General features: G+C 44.4%; 1 protein-coding gene across 8 annotated transcripts in view; it reads left to right on the forward strand.

Moving 5' to 3' along the window:
- phldb2b (pleckstrin homology-like domain, family B, member 2b) overlaps positions 1-18757 on the forward strand; it is a 30116-nt gene extending 11359 nt beyond the window's left edge. For 5 of the 8 annotated variants that reach the window (XM_086020902.1, XM_086020900.1, XM_086020903.1 and 2 more), the window contains 18 exons: positions 613-732; positions 2570-2754; positions 2860-3984; positions 6226-6600; positions 7335-7496; positions 7666-7803; positions 9217-9345; positions 10096-10251; positions 10332-10442; positions 11236-11310; positions 13246-13389; positions 13615-13714; positions 14349-14499; positions 15616-15706; positions 15820-15966; positions 16464-16683; positions 16815-16900; positions 17010-18757. In XM_086020902.1, coding sequence (XP_085877028.1) covers positions 613-732; positions 2570-2754; positions 2860-3984; positions 6226-6600; positions 7335-7496; positions 7666-7803; positions 9217-9345; positions 10096-10251; positions 10332-10442; positions 11236-11310; positions 13246-13389; positions 13615-13714; positions 14349-14499; positions 15616-15706; positions 15820-15966; positions 16464-16683; positions 16815-16900; positions 17010-17150 — 3656 coding nt within the window. In that variant the 3' untranslated portion in view covers positions 17151-18757. Of the gene's footprint in view, positions 1-612; positions 733-2569; positions 2755-2859; positions 3985-6225; positions 6601-7334; positions 7497-7665; positions 7804-9216; positions 9346-10095; positions 10252-10331; positions 10443-11235; positions 11311-11439; positions 11581-11764; positions 11906-12016; positions 12197-13245; positions 13390-13614; positions 13715-14348; positions 14500-15615; positions 15707-15819; positions 15967-16463; positions 16684-16814; positions 16901-17009 lie in introns of all 8 variants that reach the window. The other 3 variants (XM_086020907.1, XM_086020904.1, XM_086020905.1) reach the window with 3 other exon arrangements.
- The last annotated feature ends 69 nt before the right edge of the window (positions 18758-18826 follow it).

The raw sequence follows: 18826 nt of genomic DNA on the forward strand, positions 1-18826 counted from the left end.
TATAAATTTTGTTTGGTCCAAAAGTAACTTACATAATTATAGTGTTGAAAATTGTCTTGTTTTGTACCCCCTAAAAAATCGTTTGAATAATCGTGATTTCAATTATTACCCAAATAATCATGATTCACATTTTTTTCATAATCGAGCTCGGGCTTGTTGTCAAATGGGTACGTTGTCACAATGCGGTTAGCGTCTCCACCAGAGGGTACAAACTAAAAAGTGGAATACTAGTTTTGTTCCTTTATCTGGTCAGGGGTCATGTCGTGTCTGGAACTTTGTAGTTGCTGCGTCACTGTCCTTTTGATACACTTGTCAGGAGGGAACTTTATTCTTTCCTTTCTCTCGTGAAGTATTTGGACAGCTGTGGCCGCCTTAGTGCATTACCGAGGTCCTGACCCTGACATCTCGTTCAATACCTGGCCCTCGCAGCCTAATTGACGGCCAGAGCAAACACTCTGCTCTAGAATGGCTGCGAGTGCAAAAGCGTGCAAACTGTGAAGAAATATTCCTGCACTAAGGCCATATTTCACTCTTCAGCGTCCACTTCACATGTATAATCTTTGTCTCACTACCTCTAATTTTACCTTGTGTGTGTGTGTGCGCCTTCCTCAGGTTATTCCCTGTGTCTCGGTAAATCCTACTTCTTCCGGTTCAACCATCCGCAGGAGGCAAGCAGAATGAAGAGCATGCTTCCTCAAAAGAGCCCTGTGTCCGCCCTAGCTTACAATACAGGTACACAGAAACACCATCTCGTCTTTTTTTTTTTTTTTTTTCTGCCCTCACATTTCTCAGGCTTCTTTCTGCTGCCGCATATACTCTTCTTTGCAACCATCTTTCGCAACTCTTCTCCTGTTTAGCACATCTGTGTCCATATAAAATCCAAGCCCGTCTACAAGCTTACATTGTCACACGCAGGTGTGTGAGATTTGGCGTTGAGAGGGAGTGGCAAAAATGTCGAAGGGCGGGCAGGGGGTCGGTGGATCGTCCAGCGTGCTTAAATTTAAAACGTATGTGGTGCCCCCCCCCCCTGTTTCCACGGTGATACAGCTGGACTCCACTGTCTTCTCGGTGATTGATCGAGCTGTGAGGAAGTGCGTGTGTGCGCGTCAGACTTTAAACTTGAACTTTTTACGTTCATCACAAAACTCAACATTGTAAAATGTTTCCAACTTAATTCTCTTGCGCAATTCCGAGATTGTCATTAAATGCAGCGCGGTGGAAACTCGCTCGTTGTCAAACATTTTGAAAACCGATGAGGCAAAAATACTTATTAAAAAGAAGAGCCAAATGTCATCTTGGTAAAGTGTTCATCTAATACCACTGACCTTTTGTATTTTCAACAGAGCAGTTTATTTTGTTTTACACTTGCGTGACAAGCATAATGTTTGAGATTGCCTCCCTCTCTGCTTCTCAGCTTGGATTAAATGTTAAGTAGTTATTTTAGTTTTAGTTTTAGTTTTAGTTTTATGATACAGCATTTATCTTATTGTAGACTTGACAATGGGGAAAAATGCACACACGGATCGTCTTTGACCGTTTGCTCGATGACCAAAAGCTTCACCTGAATTGTATTGCTTGCCAACACTCGCAGGGAAAAAAAGCGATTGTTCTCACACAAAGGAAGAGGGAGAAGAAAGTGGGGAGTTGATGCATGCCAGACCTCCAGTATAAATCTGCCCATTTATGGAGACGCGAAACCCAACGCGCATGTGTATCGTGAGATCTCGCGATGCCTTTCATTTTCCGCCACATTTCCCCCCACCGCGTAAGGTTTGACATTCTCTCACACAGCCTTGAAGGAACTCAAGTAGCTCAACAACAAAAACTCAACAAAAACGCATTTGTATACTCTTTGCATATCAACGGATGGTATACGCATGCTTCTTTCCCTCAGATTCAGCCACTGTTGTTGTTTCGTTGTCGGACATTTTATTTTTTTATTTTTATGTGTGGTTGTTAAACACTGGGTGGTCTGAGAGAGACCACTGTAACGGCGTCTTTTCCACATTAAGCCACAGCTAAATAAAAATGTGCAGGTTTCCACCCAGCTGGTAGGTGAGAGGTAAGCTTGAAATATTGGAGGCAGAATAAATAAATAAAGACCCCGCAATGTATGTTTTGCCAAGTCAGACCTATCGGGTCATGTCACATTTAGCAGGAAGCGGGTAAAAATAGCTAAATCAGAGGTTAGGAATTACACCACCACGACAGCCGTCCTCTCCCCCAGCATTGAAACAGTTAAAAATGAAAGACTTTCTGAAGGGCGGGCTGGGGCTGTTGAGAATATCCCCCAAATATGTTGTGGTCTCTTTCATTTCAAAACCTATTCTAAGGAATTGAAGTCAAGTACGAGTGTTTGTCTTGGATCCGACTGTTTTGTTAGGTGGTGTGTACTTGCCTGCATGTGTGTGTGTACGGGTGTCTTATTTCTGGAAAATACACCACTCAAAAAAATGAGGTGCCTGATGTGATACACTATGGGTGCAGAGCAGTCACGATAAGCTGAAAATTGTGCTTGTACGGTTGCGCATTAATAATCATCTCCCTTTTTTCTCGGCCCCACCTCCAGACTACCTGAAGTTCAGCAGCGATTATAGCCACGCTGTGGTCGGCGGGACCGGCAGCACGCGGGGCATGCGCTCGGCCTCCGAGCTGCGGGATTTGATGGACACCCTGCAGCGCAAGAAAAAAGCTCTGGAAAACAGCCTGAGAGCCAACGGGAATACCAACCCGTCATACTTGAGCGTGACACAGGTCAGCTGTCGCCGAGCGCCGCCACGGTGGTTGCTGTTCGCTAGAGTCTTCGTTTCAAATCTGCATTTGAAAATGGTAGTGATCGTCCGCGCTTTTCTGTTTTAGTCCCCGCCCACCGCACCCATCGCCTCACTTTCCTCATCCGCCTATCAGGAACAGGCAAGACGTTTCTATGGCGCCGATCGGCCCCCCGTGTCAATGAAATCGGCTCCCCCCCCGTCCCCCTCTCGACGCTCGGACCACTCCTCTCTGCTCTCGCGCCCCGCCGTCGCTCGCAACCAGGACAACAGCGAGAGCCGACGTCTCCACAACACGGGCCCTTGTCCGTTGCTGTCCACGTGGAACGGCAGGGGCTCATCCACCTCCGTTTCCGGTGGCGATAGCTTACTCCTTTCTCTCCCCCCTTCCTCGTCCTCCTCCCGCTCTCCATCCAACGGGGGCGCTGCGAGCATGCCTTCAAGCCCCCGTCTCGGACGACGTAGCCACGGCAGCCAAGAAGCTGCGGCGAGCAGCCGAACGAGGAAATATTCCGCCGGTTCCCTCAATGGCATGGTGGGAATCGGGCACAGCCGCTCGCTGCCTCGCCTCTGCCCCCCGCCGTCTCCCAGAGATAACAATAACGGCATTCTGACATTATCAACCTTGCAGCCGCATCGCTCTGATAATTACAAACTTAGCAAAGACCATTACAATAACAACAGCTTGAATAGCAGCCTCGACCTCAACCACAACTCCGGCAACTCCAGTCAGCAGCTCTCAAATAGAAACCAAGTCCATAGCGCGACTAAAGGGGATGGTGTGGTGTCCATCTCGCTCTCGTCCCTTAAGATGCCCTCCTGCAACGGCATCACGTCCTCCGCAACATCCCCGCCTGACGTTACAATCCCATCCAAAACGGGAGGGTCGTCTTCCCCCCGTGTGGCCAAGAAACTCAGCCTGACTTCCACAAGCTCAGCGGGCTCCATCAGCTCCACGAGCACCAGCCCCCCCGAAATGGAGCTCTCGTTAGGGGAAAGGGCAAAACCTTGGGTAGACGCGGAACCGACCTGCACCCTCGGCTTCGGACGCAGCGAGAGGAGGTCGTCGTTCGGCAAAGCCGGGGCGACCCCGCCGGGCGGCTTCAGGGAAAGACGGGGAAGCATCAGCTCATTGAGCGGGAAAGAGGAACTCAGCGACTATCATCATCATCAAAAAGAGGAGCGACTCCGTGAGCAGGAGGTGGAGAGACTGGTGAGTTTCACGCACACTTTCCTATTGTCTAGCATCCTTTACGAATAGGAAAACAGCGGCCAAACTATGAATGAATGCTTGTAGTGTCCACTTTCGGTCTCTCCACTGTAAAATTGCCTTCTCAGGCGTGCCGCGCTCTCCCAGGCATCTTAACACACACATTGGCTGAGGCTAACCTCAAGACCACATCTGGCGCGAAGCCCATACTAACAGGACTATTTTTATCCTTTCACTTTGCTTTAGTGTGCACTTGTGTGCGTGAGATACATGTTGATGTCAATCACGCGGTGGCCTGCCTGAGTGCGGTTTGGGCCGCGGGGAAAATCGGTCAGATGTGGGCTTAAGACGCCGAGGAAATTAAAGGGCCGAGTCAAAAGAGCAGCAGGTGGATAAACATGCAGATGCGTAACTCATAGCTGGTTTCAGAATTCCACTCAGCCTTTCTCATAATTATCTCTTTGCCATTGCCTGCATTGAATGCTAAGTGAAAGTACGTGTGCGCTAGGGGTGGGAACGAGAATCGTTTTTTTTCGATGCATCGTACGGCGTATAAAAAAGATTCTGAATCGATTCATGGGTATTGATAATCGATATATTTAAAGTTTAAATGAAAAAAATAAAAGCATGAACAAGTTTAAGTGCGTTTGTATGCCAGATATCTGTGCTAGGCTAAGCTAATACGTGACAAGATGGCGGAACAAGCAAAACCTCATATGAGCGCAGCAACGTCACAGTGTGAAATACAAATCATCGCTCTTCCTTGAGTTTTTTTGTTTTTAAAAAGGTACCAGTGTTTTGCAAGGACTATAAAATGCAGTGATTCATCGAAATCCGAATCGAATCAAAAGCCTCTGAATCGTAATTGAATCGAACCGTGGGCCTCTGAATCCTAATCCGATCGAATCGTGAGGTACCCATAGATTCCCACCACTAGTTTGCGCATTGCTGCCTTACAAGGTCGATTTGAGGAATGGCTATGAGCGATAGAGCACACATTTTTTAATTCCTATGTTGTCGTTATTAACTCTTTTTAAGGATTCGTTTAAAAAACAGTGGCGTACACATACACTGCACTACTGTACTCAGGAGTACTGAATCGTGTGAAGAGCAGTTTGACTGGATTATGCCGCCATCTAGTGGACACTTTAGCCTATTTGTAGACTCATTGATGTGCTTCTTTACAACTATAGAAGAAAAACAAGGCTTGACTATTTCAAATTAGAAGCATACTGGAACAAAGATTGATTTTTTATTTGTTTGTCTGTGCCCGATATGTTCTTTATCTTCCCTGCCATTGTTTCCCTGTCTTTCTTTCTTCCATTCCCTCTTTTCATACTCCTGCCTTTTTAACATCTGATTACTATCAGGTCCCCAACAGTAGCTTAGGGCCCATTAGAATAGAACAAGGTGTCAAAGCGACACAAGTTTCCGGTTCTCGTTGCACGCTATAAATATGATGCAAACATAGGCTCTAACTAGATTAGTGTTTGGTTCCGAGTTTTTTTCTGGAACATAATTCCCTTGAATGTGCATTGTTCTCCTGGTGGCATTTCCTGTGGTCTCTTGTGCACTGTTTAGAGCATAGTTGACAGCTGTCCACCTCCTCAATAACTTGCGCGAGTTCTCTCTCTCCCTCTGTCTCTCTCCCTCTGTCTCTCTCTCGCTGTCTCTCTCACACACGGATCCTAACACCTCTGACCCACATTCCTTTTCCCCGTCTTTCCCGTTCTAATATTACGTGATCATGCTGGTGCTTTAAATTCTCCCTCTCCCCTTTACTGAACTCCAACCCGCAGCTCACACCCTGTAATTTGTCGCCGTGTCTCAGCCACGCTCAACAGTGGCAACAGAAACCTTGCGCTCGAGGGAATGTCAGTCGGGGGGAAATTCGCTCTACAAAGAATGCAAACCGCTTACGCGGCTTGATGGGAGAAGGTGCATTTTCGAATAATCACGGACGGTTTTTCCCTCTGCAATGCTTCCACAGGTAGTGTAAAAAAATATATTTTGTGATGGATTTTCAAGACTAATTTAATGCTTATGAGTGTGTAAATCCTGAGATGTATAATAATAGAGGACTACTTGATTATATGCTCCAGTGTTTTGTCTGTGTGCTTATACACAGCATATAATAGTAATCGTTTGTCTTTTCTATTGTCTCCCTGGTAGCTTTTCAAGCACCACTTGGGTAACATTTGAACTATTATTCTCTGAAAGTGCATGTGTGCGTTCTCCCTTTAGGAGCGACAGCGACTCGAGACCATCTTGTCCCTGTGCTCAGAGCTGGACCGGGATGGCGGCGGCTCGGTTACGAATCCAGCATCTGCTGTGGCGGACCTCCAAAAGATCAACCAGGAGCTTCAGAAGCTTCAGCTGAATGACGACGACGACGACGACGACGACGACGATGACACACCCTCGGTTTTCTCCAGCTCCTCACTCCTTAACGGCTCGGCAGCGAACGGACTCTTTCCGGAGAATGGCTACTACGATGCGGATCTACCGGTACGGCAACGGCGCAACAGTGGTACTCGAGACAGCAGGGCAGAATCACCGGCTGTCAGTCTGCGCAGCTTCGCCCCATCGCCCTCACCTCATACACAGAGGATCAATGAGGTAAAAATCAAATGTGTTGGAGATGGTTTTGAATCCCTACTAATGAATATTCACCGAATCATTTATTCACCTTTTATTTCGGAAAAGACAAAAGACGGCCAGGCGTTAAAAAGGCAATGCAGTAGGAGCGCCTTTTGGCTTTAGTCAGCTTATTTAGAGATTAATCAGTCTTCGCGTGGAAATGTTTATACGCCTTTCTTGCACACTTGAGATGAGCCCAGCCTTTAATAAAGTATCAACACATTCATCTTTCACACAAACAGATGGGAGATATTTACGGCTCATTTATTAGGTTAGAGCGGGTTAAGTGTCACAGTTGGTTTTTTTGGAGACTTGGCCTGGCGGTACATTTGGTTGTTGTAGAAGAGAACCTCTTAATGTGAGGCATCAATATCATTCACCAGTGACAAAAACATATTTGCCACTTATAAGAATCCCTGAAATCAAATAGCTGCTGGCCCTTGCTTTCATTCCTGCGTTGCAAACAGGAAATGCTAACAGCTCATTTGCTTTTGATTACTGGTAATTTTCCAAAAATGTGGTCAGATATGGGGCCGCGAATGACGAAAAAGTGGCTGAAAGTGTGATGTTACACATCAGAATGATTCTCGGAAGGACAATTTGGTAGCTTCCCACATAAATCAGTAAACCGCGGTTTGCGTCTCATCGCCATGTGCATTTCACCGCTCCCTTATCAGTGGCTCCGTCGTTGATTGTGATGATTGTGCCGTCAGGCACACGACGATGCAGCCCAGCGCTTCGGACAGGAAGCCAGGCCCTCCGAGGGGGAAATGAGGAGAGTGGAGGATGAGAGGATCCAAGTCCTAAACAACATGGAGGAGCTTGAGCAGAAAATTAAAGAGCTGGACAACCAGATGGAGGAATCTGCCCGAGAGGTGTGGACATTTATCGTGCAAACCATTAGGGCTGCAATAATTTTGAAAGTTTGTAGAATATCGGCATCTTGGAGAAAAGTGTCGCAAGAGTCAAATCGTACAATCTGTTCGGTAATAACAGAAGACAAATAATCCTGAGCTCTCACACGGCGATGTCTCTTTTGCAAAGGTGGAGGTAGAACGAGCTCTTGTTGAGGCGGAGCAGGAGTCTGAGTTAGCCGCCCTCCAGCAGGAAAAAGAGGCCCTGGATACACTTCACAGCAAGATAGCCGACATGGAGAGCAAATCTCAGCATGAAAAAGACAAGGTATATTCCCATTCTACGCCTAACCGGGCTATATTCGTCATGATCATCCCAAAGCTCTGATGTGCCACTGGGACAAGCTAACATGTTGGTTAAGGTGCTAGCTTTACATGTTCAAGTAGCCAGTGTAAAAAAATAGAAATAAAAATAAAAAATGTATCTATTGTATTTCAACATGGCAAACAGACAGCATGTGTGTGAGCGAAACTATATATGCTAGCCAAAGACACCGTTACGTTTTGAGGTCATGTGACTAAGCAGTAGGTGCTAATCCTTCTCATGCTGTCTCGGATCCAAATATACATTTGCAAATACTGGCCAGGGTATAGCGGTCACCACGCCATCGTATCTCACACCCACACACGCTGCTACATGGACGTTGTTGGGGGTGTGTCAAGCTGTGTATGTGCCGCTAGCGTTGCCAACAAGGTGGAACTTGGGAGTGGATTCAAGGATTTCGTTTTTGATACAGTGCATAATCGCCCATGAGTCAATTTTGATGGATGAAGGGAGAGTCAGATTGAATTCGATCATTATTTGGTTTCAGAGTAGGTAGAGCGGCGTGCCTTCACAGACGTTGGATGCCTGTGTATGTTCAAATTAATAACGTGTGTGAGTTAACCCTCAACTCAGCCATTCCATATATTCGCCCTCTACACATTCCCCCATCAGCCCTTTTTCATCACCCCTTTAAAACAATCAGCAAATATTATTATATAACCTAACTTGTTAGCTCTCCATCCTTAAAGCGGAAGTCAACCCAAACGTATTTTTTTCAAGAATATGTTCCCAGCAGGACCACTAGTTGAAACACGGCATTCTGATTAATACTGCGTTTGTGGAATAAGTGTTAATCCACTCGTTTTTAGCCATCTCCGGGGGCGGCCATTTTGTCTTTTGTCGACTGAAAATGACATCACAACTGCTCACAACGACCAATCACGGGTCAGATTCAGAAAACAGATCAGCCGTGATTGGTCGTTGTGAGCAGTTGTGATGTCATTTTCAGTTGACAAAAATGTCAAAATGGCCGCCCCCAGAGATGGCTAAAAACGAGTGTAATTTATATTCCACAAAGGTCAAATTAATCAGAATGCCCTGTTTCAACTAGTGGTCCTGCATAGAACATATTCTTGAAAAAAATATGTTTGGGTTGACTTCCGCTCCAAGTACGTCTTAATTCTATTGCCAATTCCCCCATTCCCCTCCCTCAATACTCAACTCGTCACCTAGGTAACTAACCGTGGCTCCCCCAGTCTCACTAACGCTGACGCCCTCTCTGTGTCCTCTCTGTGTGTCGTGTGTGCGTGTGTTTGCTCTGGTGTTACTACATGTGCGTCATCCACTTTGTGCGTGGCACGTATTTGTGTGGCCTTGTATGTGCATCTATTTGCCGTGCACATGTGTATGTGTCAGGCGTGCGAGTTGCTGCGGGCAGAAAAGGGCAGAGTAGAGAGATTGGCTCAGATTGTGTATGAGCAGCGCTCCCAGCTGGACAGCTGCCCTGAGGCCACCAAGGAGCCCCTGCAGGAGCAGCTAGCCAGGGTCAGTACACGCACTAAACACTCACCGCTCGCACATACATGAACACGCCTTTGTCGGCCACTGGACCCACGCAGTGACTGCGTTCACATGCTAGGGTAAGGGATACTGCTAACATAACATGATGCATGAGGTGTCGATATCTGAAATGTTTAGCTACTTGTATCTGGTTTGTGCTGCCTGTTGTCGTTTTGTTGTTCAGTTCAGTCCGCCTTGTCGTTGTAAAAAGAAACAACTCAAATAAATGAGAATTGACAGCAAGTACTTTTTCGCCCAAGGTACGAAGGGTCAGTGAGTGCAAGGCATGAGGTTATCCTTGAAGTGCTAAGAGAAGGAAGATAAAATGTCAAACCAGGTGCTGGCAATGGTGAAAATGGGTCAAAACGTCATTTGATGCAGGAACGTCTTTTTTGTTTAACAGCATTAAATACAACACTCAAGTCCATGACTGAAATCCAGAAGGTAGTTTTAAAGTCAAGTTGGAACAATTTGCATGTCATCTTTTGCACGTATGCCATCGTACGACCACGGGCATCAACATCAGGTTTATCTGCTGAACATCAACATACCGAATTATTATGAGCTATTTTAGCTTCAAGAGAAGGGGGCAAAATAGAAAGCAGTTCTGTTGCTATCGTTATCCTGAAAACACAACATCCAAAAAATAAATAAATAAATGCAGGGGTAGCTCATTTTGTGTGCCATGAGTGCTTACATGCGCTCCAGTTAAACCTATTTCTGTGTGTGTCTCAGGACTGTGAGGTACTTGAGACAGAAACAAAACGCTTCGAGGACCTGGAGTTCCAGCAGCTGGAGAGAGAGAGCAGGCAGGACGAGGAGAAGGAGACCCAAACACAACAACTTCTCCGAGAGATCGCCGATTATCAGCGGAGCACCGTGACCCGCAAGGTTCTGACGCCTCGGCAATTTCATAGCTCGTGATCCATGAATTGGACCACAACCCTTTACTCAGCGCTTTCATTTTCCAGGATCGGCTGTTGACTCTGAAGAGGCAAGGGGCAGAGATTACGGAGCAGGCTGAGCGAGAGAAAGAAAGCTTCCTGAAGGAGAGGAGCAATCTTGAAGCAATGTTACAAAGGGTGAGGTTTCCACGTTTGCAAAATTGTATCCCTCAATGACTTACTTTGTAGAAATACATGAGGAGTCTGGAGGATGATTTGGGGGGAACAAAATGTAACTTCCACTAAAAAGGTCTTAGAAAAAAGTCTTAAAAGAAAATAAAGCAGCCCTGGGCAAGAAATCGACCTTAATAAAGTTTTTTCGCTACTCTTTTGATGAAATATTGACTTACAAGTACACTAGTTGAATGGGGCTTCATGCCCTGAGGTGGTCTGTATCATTTTTATTGGTACAAAGCAACTTTGAGGAGGATGGGATCAACCCTGGCACACAAAAAAATACAAATGTCCTGAATTGCTTTACGGCATACTCACTTCCTTCTTTCTCTATAAGGACGGCGCAGGATTTCACGACACTACGCGCTGGTACGCATTTCATGCGGTTGATTTTTGTCCAAACACTACCGCTTTTGTCCACATGGCGCCGCCATAATCAACAAAAACTGACATATGACACAGTGTTTCTTTAAAAACAAACATATTTTCTGGACTATAAGCTGCACCCACCCTATTTTCCCCCAAAATAATGAAAAGACAATATATAAGATGCACCTTTATAAAAGCCGCACCTATCCATGTTGAAAAAATCTATATTTACTGCATTTACAGAACGATTTTGAACTGTAAATGTCCATCGAGCAATCCAATGAGAGACAGTCTTAGTAGGCGTGTCTCGATTTTTGTCAAAATAAGTGCTTGATGCCTTTGAATGCTTCACATGATGCAGTATCTTCAAATGTTTTACATTTCTCAGGAGAAAGAAAACCTTGCACCTCTTGATCGAAAATACGCCGACCTAACTGGTGGCCAAACGTATACGTTAAGGGAGGTAGGTGTGATTGACAGCTTGCACACACACACCCACACACACACACACACAATTCCAGGCAGCCAAAGTGGTCAGGATGTTACTTTGATGCTATAATTGCCGGGCTTTCCTCTTGTGCTTGCTTGCTAGGACGCAGCCACTCCGACTCATGTGTGTCAGTCTTTTAGCAGCAGTTTCCATGACGCCACCTTTGTCACAACTTCTCTTCCAGTCAACTCGTGTGACATCCCATCTTCTCTCGTTTCCTCTCTTTTTCTCAAGAATAGTGAGGTACTGTCTTCATCTACCTTTTCATTTTTTCTCTGCTCTTTACTCTCTCTCTCTTTCTCTCTCTCGCTCTCTCTCTCTCTCTCTCTAGCTCCCCAGTTCTCTATCCATCTGTAATAATATTGACTAAATGGCTTTTTGAGACTCCATGTTATGCCTCATCCTTCCTCTCTCCATGTGAAACAAGGGCTATGTCACAGTCGGTGAACTCAGTGAGCTATACTCACAGTTTGAGGGGCACCCTAAACATGCCCAAATCCCCACCCCGACTAATGCCTCCCCAGAGTCCGAAACAAAGTTCTTCCCCGATGACACCGAGGAGGATGAGGTGTGTGTAGTTGTGGGGGACAAATAATGTGCGTTCACTTTGCTTTCTCTTAATTTACCCTCCTCCTTTTTTTTTTCCAGTTCTCTGATGTTATTTCTCCTCTTTCCAAAGCTCTGTCGCTCTTCTTCCTCTTCCTCCTCCTCCTCCTCCAATCTAAATCCGTGCGCCTCCTCCAAAACAATCTCTGTGCACTGGCCAGAGAACATGGTGACATATCGAGAGCCCTCCCCCCTCCCTGACTCTCCCCCACCCCCACTTCCTGTCAAAAAGCTCCATCTACGACACAGGCAGGTAACTTTTGTGTGTGCAGCTACCAAATGATGTTCCAAACCTACCTATACAATTTTGCTCATATGTTTGTCAATCGTGGCAGAATTTGTGAAATGTTAGTAATTTTGAGGGAAAATATGACAAATGCGAGAATGGGGACCATTTCATTTCTTTCTTTATTGCTTTGTGTAATGATTGCGCTATTCTGAAATGCCTTATAGTTTAATTTGAATCCTTTTAAAAATGTATTTTACTGCTCAACGTGTGGTGCAAATCACGTGAGTTCTGGAAGCTTCGAGCTGCCTTCGTCATCGATGCACGAGCTGCGGATGAGCACGTTTTGCCTGATTAGGATGCCGAAGGCAAATATAGTCAGGGGGGGATCGACGGAGTGGAAGGTGGGAAGATCTTTAAGAGGATGAAGACGGACGGGGTCCGAGGATGATTATTTTTATGAATATGGACGGAGGGGCGAGGATGGAAGGGTACTCAGGTCGCGGCCCGAGGACGGACCGGCTAAAAAGGGTAAAGTGCTCAGCTCTGCTTAAAACCTTCTTGAGGATTATTATCTAATAAGTGAATCGTATCAATACTTTTACTCTAACTGATAAGAATCACGCTTTTCCATGTTTTCTTAAGATGGAACCCAGTAAATACGGTGAAAGCAGCAGGGGCCTCAAAACAGAACCCTGTGGAACACCATACGACAGAGGGGCAGAGCAGGACTCAGAGCAATCAAGGCTAACAAAAAAGGATTACCTGGAAAGAAAAATCTTCTGAAAATTCAAAAATCGCTACTCAAATGAAGTCAGTGATTCGCCAAACTGCTTCCTCAAAGAAAAAAGTTCTTTCAAGCCTTGACAGTCAATCTCTCGTAATGAGAAGGCAATACAGCTGGCATAAAAGACCATTTTTTTATACAACCGCAAGACGGCACCAAAATAACAATTTGAAGGATCACCCAAAGGGCCTGATAGTCATCCATCAGAATTGTTGAGTGTTGAGTCAATTTTAACATCAAGTTTAAAGATGACAAACCTGTCTCATGCGAATCACTTGTATTTGATCAGCATTTCCGGCTGCTGGAGGAGAGGAAGCGATCCGACAAAGATGGCGGATCCCACCTTAGTGACACGTTACCCAGGAAGAAAACGACATCCACCATGATGCCCCAGTTCTCAAGTGCAACACTCGGACGCAGTTTCCCAACTAAGGTGAGCTCTCATAAATGTGAGACTTTGTTAAAGCCTGAAAGTTAGTGTGAACATTAAAACTGTTTTATGCATTCCGACTGATTGTATAACTCTGTCAAACCCGGGTTACTCTTTTTTTTTTTTTTTTTTTTTTTTTTTATTATTATTTTTGAATGTGTCAAATATAGGTTATTGTGTCACTTTTACTTTTCCTCACATCCAGTTCTTTTGTGTATTTGCTCTCAGGCTCATCCACCGTTGGTACAGAGCACAAGCTGTGGCAGCATTCTTCCCAGAATGCTCTCCTTATCCAGCAAGGAAACAGAAAGCAGACGCCTGCAAAAAGGTGCGTTTGCACACAAATGCAAAATTCATTATATTTAAGGGGGCATCTGAAGAATCCTTTGACTTTTGTTACTTTATTACATTATTGTTACTTATTTTCGCTGTCTTTGTACACTATTTCTCTAGTGTAGCCAAAACTGCTATTCAAACATTTAAAAAGTTTTTTTGGGGACTGTGTGCTAATTTTCTATGTATTTCTGCTTTGGTCTCGATCTGGCACATCAGATGGGTGTGTCTGTCTTAGTGGCAGATACTATCAGGTTGTGTGTTTGTATCTTCTTCCTGCAGCCACAGGCTGAGCTTCGGACTCTAAACGTTGCCATTACTTCTGCCTCAACTCCTCAGCCTCCGCAAATTAGTTTTAGGCATTTGGAACGTCTCCTGTGTGGTCTACTAGTTTAACAAATGTATGCGCTTGAGGTTATTGCACTCCAACAGTAAGGATTTTTTTTTTTTTTTTTTGCGTATTGTTGAACGTATTGGAATATCGGTCACACTGGCGGGACTTGGCGATGCAAATCTGAAGCCGGCTGGGCAAACTGAGGGGGTGCTACAGACAGGTGATCTGATGACACTGAATGAAAGTTGTGTGTTCAAGCTTCATGTGTCCCCCCCGCCTGTTTTTTTGTCTCCAGCTCACCCGAGCTCTCGAGCATCATCGCAGACGAACGTCTACCTCAACGCCTTTGATTACCGCGACAACCAAGCCTTTGACACGATGAGCGTGGACAGCACTGACTCCATCGAAACCAGCATCTCCGCATGTTCTCCTGACAACATCTCCAGGTTCGTTTTTAATCCGCTTACAGCTTGGCTTTGTAACACGTTTTTTTTTTGTAAAGGACACAAAGACATCTCTCATTGTTCATTTAGGAAGACGCAAACAAAGCAATCCAAAGTTAATGTGAAGAGCGTGCGAGCGCCCAATAGGATGTGCACAACTGTACTTGCTTTAGGTTCGAGCACTCTTGATTAGCGTTAGCCGGCTCAGGTTACACAAGGCGAAGAGTTGTGTGTGCGTGTACCCTCATAGTTAACTCCCCCCCCCCCGGGTTGATGAAGTGAACATGCGACTGTGATTTGGGGTCCAGTCCCCCAATCTGGACTAAAACCATGTGTGCTTTCTTTTCCCTCCTTTTTGTTCTCAAATCCATTTCAAATGTTGACCCACCCGCCTCCTCTTGTTCCAGTAGATAGATTCTGCACATTTTTAAACTGTTAGCCGAGCGAGCGGGTTGTATTGTTGCACTGATGCACAGGATGGCTCCGAATGAAGGCTACTCACTAAGATTCCGGAACGCTATCTTGCGGTTTCACTTGTACTTTTTTTAAGTCAAAGATAAATGTGGGTTTGTAGTGCTGGTGTGACAATGAGTGTGAGTCCCTGTCGTCGACGAAGGTAAGCCAATGAAATGTGTGTGTCTGTGTGTTATAGTAAAACTACCATAGCCTGACAATTAGTCCATACTATTCTGTGTGTATACACGTTGTCTAACAGATCAATTTTGGACATGTATATAGAATCAACATTGAGTATGTTGTTAGTTAGGTTTTTTAATTCAAATTGGAAAACTCTGAAGCCAGCACATTGCATTATTAGTGACCATTTTCCTTTTTTTAAGTATTTTATCTTCTTTACGTGCCCTTTTCTTGTTGCTGACTTCCCTCACTCGGCTTCCCGGCCCAATTTGTTTACACAGTCTAATGTGCAGCATTTATCATGGCACTGGTGTGACATCATCCATTTCCCTTCTGGATAAGAGAGAATTTGTGTGCGCGTGTGTTCTCAATAATGTTCATTCAGTTCCATTCATAAACTGCAATATATGTGAAAAAGAATGAATACCTCTAAATAATCGAGAATCTAAAGCACAAACAAAACAAGTGTTTTGTCTGTTACAGTGCAAGTACTTCAAATGTAGCCAAGTTAGAGGAGATGGAACGTCTGCTGAGAGAAGCCCAGGCGGAAAAGAACCGACTCCTTGAACACAAGGTGATAAGACCTCGAATACACTACGTGGATACTACACAATCTGCATTTCCAAGCTGTATCTCATTGCATGAAATGTCCAGTGAGTGAAGTATTTTACTGCGGATGCCTCTCAGGAGCGTGAGATGGAAATTCGTAAGCAAGCACTGGACGAGGAGAAGAAGAGGCGGGAGGAACTCGAGAAGATGCTCCAGGAGGAGACCAGCAGGCGGCAGAAACTCATCGACCGTGAGGTGAAACTACGAGAGAAGCAGCGAGTGCAGGTGAGAGGGGGGAAAAGTGGAAACGCTTCGAATTGGTCGTCCCTCGCTATATCACGTTTCGCTATTTCCGGACTCGATTGCATTGCAGATAGTGGATTATTCACTATATCGCGGGATTTTGCAGTGATTATATTTCCACATGGAGTGTTAATAAGTCAAAAGACAATGTCCAAAGTTTGGGATCATTTCACATTTAATAAAAGAAGTCAAAGTTGAATGTGTAACACAACAGCCCACAAGGTAACGTATTGATGTCAGAAGTTGGAACCTATCGCAACTGACCTGAGGTGAAAAGGCACATGACAACCTGTACAATCACTGGACCCACACTGCCTCCTCATAAGTCAGACAAGGAACCACTAAAGCGTCAGTGGCATCACCACATGCCGCTATCTTGAGGAAAGGAGGCATTCGCGATTGTAGCATTTTAGGGTTTTGTGTCTTTTGTGTTCCTTACAAAGCATGCATACTCATAAATATTCGATCCTGTCTTGTAGTCCCGACCGCTCACACGGTACCTACCTGTGCGGAAGGACGATTTTGACCTGCGGGCTCACATTGAGTCGGCGGGTCACAGCGCAGACACGTGCTTCCACTTGTCCATCTCTGAAAAGACGTGCAGAGGCTACCTGATCAAGATGGGCGGCAAAATCAAGACCTGGAAAAAGCGCTGGTTCGTCTTTGACCGCAATCGACGGACGCTCTCCTACTACGCAGGTTGGAGTTCGTGTTTGGCGTGTTTAGCATGTCGATTTTTTTTATTTTTGTTTTTTTATCATTCAATACTGTTATTTTGCAGCATTCGTGTAACGTACAGTGTGTGCTATTGTGATGCGATATTTGTGCAGACAAGCATGAAGCCAAGCTGAAAGGAGTGATCTACTTCCAAGCTATAGAAGAAGTGTATTATGACCACCTGAAGAATGCACATAAGGTACACGTGCTCACATTTGTTGTCCATTTAGGGGGGAAAAAAAAAAAATCACATTCCCTTATCATGTCAGTTGCATTTTCCAAATAATGTCTTTGTGCTACTCCTCTAGAGCCCCAACCCCTCCCTCACCTTCAGCGTCAAGACTCACGACAGGGTCTACTACATGGTGGCCCCTTCCGCTGAAGCCATGAGGATCTGGATGGATGTCATCGTTACAGGCGCAGAAGGATACACACAATTCATGTTGTAGTGGACGCAGATCCGGATGCCCAACGAGCGTCTAAAAACGGCTTTTTTTGAACACAATATTGTTATATTAGCAGTAGAACGTCTATATCTTCTACCTGGACAAATATCTGACATCACCTCTGATTTACCTGTTACATACATTGAACATGCCTTGTTGCTAAGTGACAAACAGAAAAGATAAAAATCGAAGGCTTTTGTCTTACAAGTGTAGTCTATCTGTTACTACCTCTTTTTGTTCTCGCAAAATACTTTTCATGCGGCGGTTAAATACTGATGAATCGGTGCAGTCAAGGATACTACATTTATCACAGACTCAGAAAATAGATGAATTATTGTTGTAAGTTAATCTTTTTTTTCCAAAGCAATAAATATGACATGTAAATTGCGACTTGTTAAGCAAAACCTTATCATATTATTTTGACTATTTTCCTCAGGTTTTTGTCACGTGCATGCACGAGTCGTGTGATGTAGTCGAAACGCATGATCCAAAGGACTTCTTTTGTGTCTGTGTGTGCACTAATAACTGAGCTTGGACAGGTCCAAGGTGCTTCTCAAGTACCGATCAACACAACAACGCATACAGTTTTCACACTGTTGCATAGGAGGAAAACAGGCCCAGAAATAAAGCGCACCCAGCTGTTCGAAGACTGATGCCTCTAAAGCCATAAGTTATTTTAAAAATACAGTTACAGTCACTGATCAACATTATGATTCTCCCTGTGCCTAAATGGATGAATGAATGGATTTTTTTTATGCATATATAGTGGTCTATATTTTTAATAATTGTTTCTATATACTCTATGCTAAATTGCCTGTGCCGACAAAACAAAATTGTGGAGATAGTGGCTGCTATTGAACGACCACTCGAAGGGTTAAGCTGTCCAGAGAGCGAGGGGGGGGGAAAAAAATGATGGTACAGTACATGTAGAGTATATTATTAACAAGCACAAGGACATATATGAACTGGCTTACATGCTGCTGATTATTGTGCTTCAGTACACTTGCTTTTACGGTATTGATTTGCTGTTATTTCTATTAATTTAATGGCTTTTTTATTTGTACAGTGTACCCGTGTTAGAAATCAAAAAGTAACAGTTTATCATGCTTGGAATTCTTAGGAATGCTGGTGCATCAATGTCAACGATGTTCATGGAATTATTGACCAAAGTTCATGTTCATTAGTGTATGATCCATGTGAGGTGCATTAATTCTTTGACGTGCCTTTCTTGATGAAAATGTTTGGTTATAAGTTCCGAGCACATTTCAGTGTTCCTGTCACTTTGTGTAGTTACTCATCGTCACCCTTTTAAAAGAATGGCCTAAGTCATATTTTGTCCAAAAAATATAAACGTCGCAGGATGCTGTCCACATCTGCTAAAAATGTCTATATCCTGAGTTAAATAGACCATTCAATTCGACCTCTGAAATAAAATTACGAGTAAATATAATATAATCAGTATTTGTTTCACTTTTTCGTGTTTTCTGGAAGAAAAAATGACTTGGGACTTTATTTTAGGAAGGTGACGATATTCATGCTGTGATCATTGCATGGATGTTTTTTTTTTTTTATCCCACGTTAAGTAATAAACGTATCTAGTTTTCTTGTGATTGATTCTATGATTCATAAACCTAGTGTTGACTCAGATGCCTCTGCATGAGGACGATGCTTTTTAAGTA

The sequence above is a fragment of the Filicampus tigris genome, chromosome 21 (assembly GCF_054856515.1).
Source record: "Filicampus tigris isolate MCC_2025a chromosome 21, RoL_Ftig_1.0, whole genome shotgun sequence".
Lineage (NCBI taxonomy): Eukaryota > Metazoa > Chordata > Actinopteri > Syngnathiformes > Syngnathidae > Filicampus > Filicampus tigris.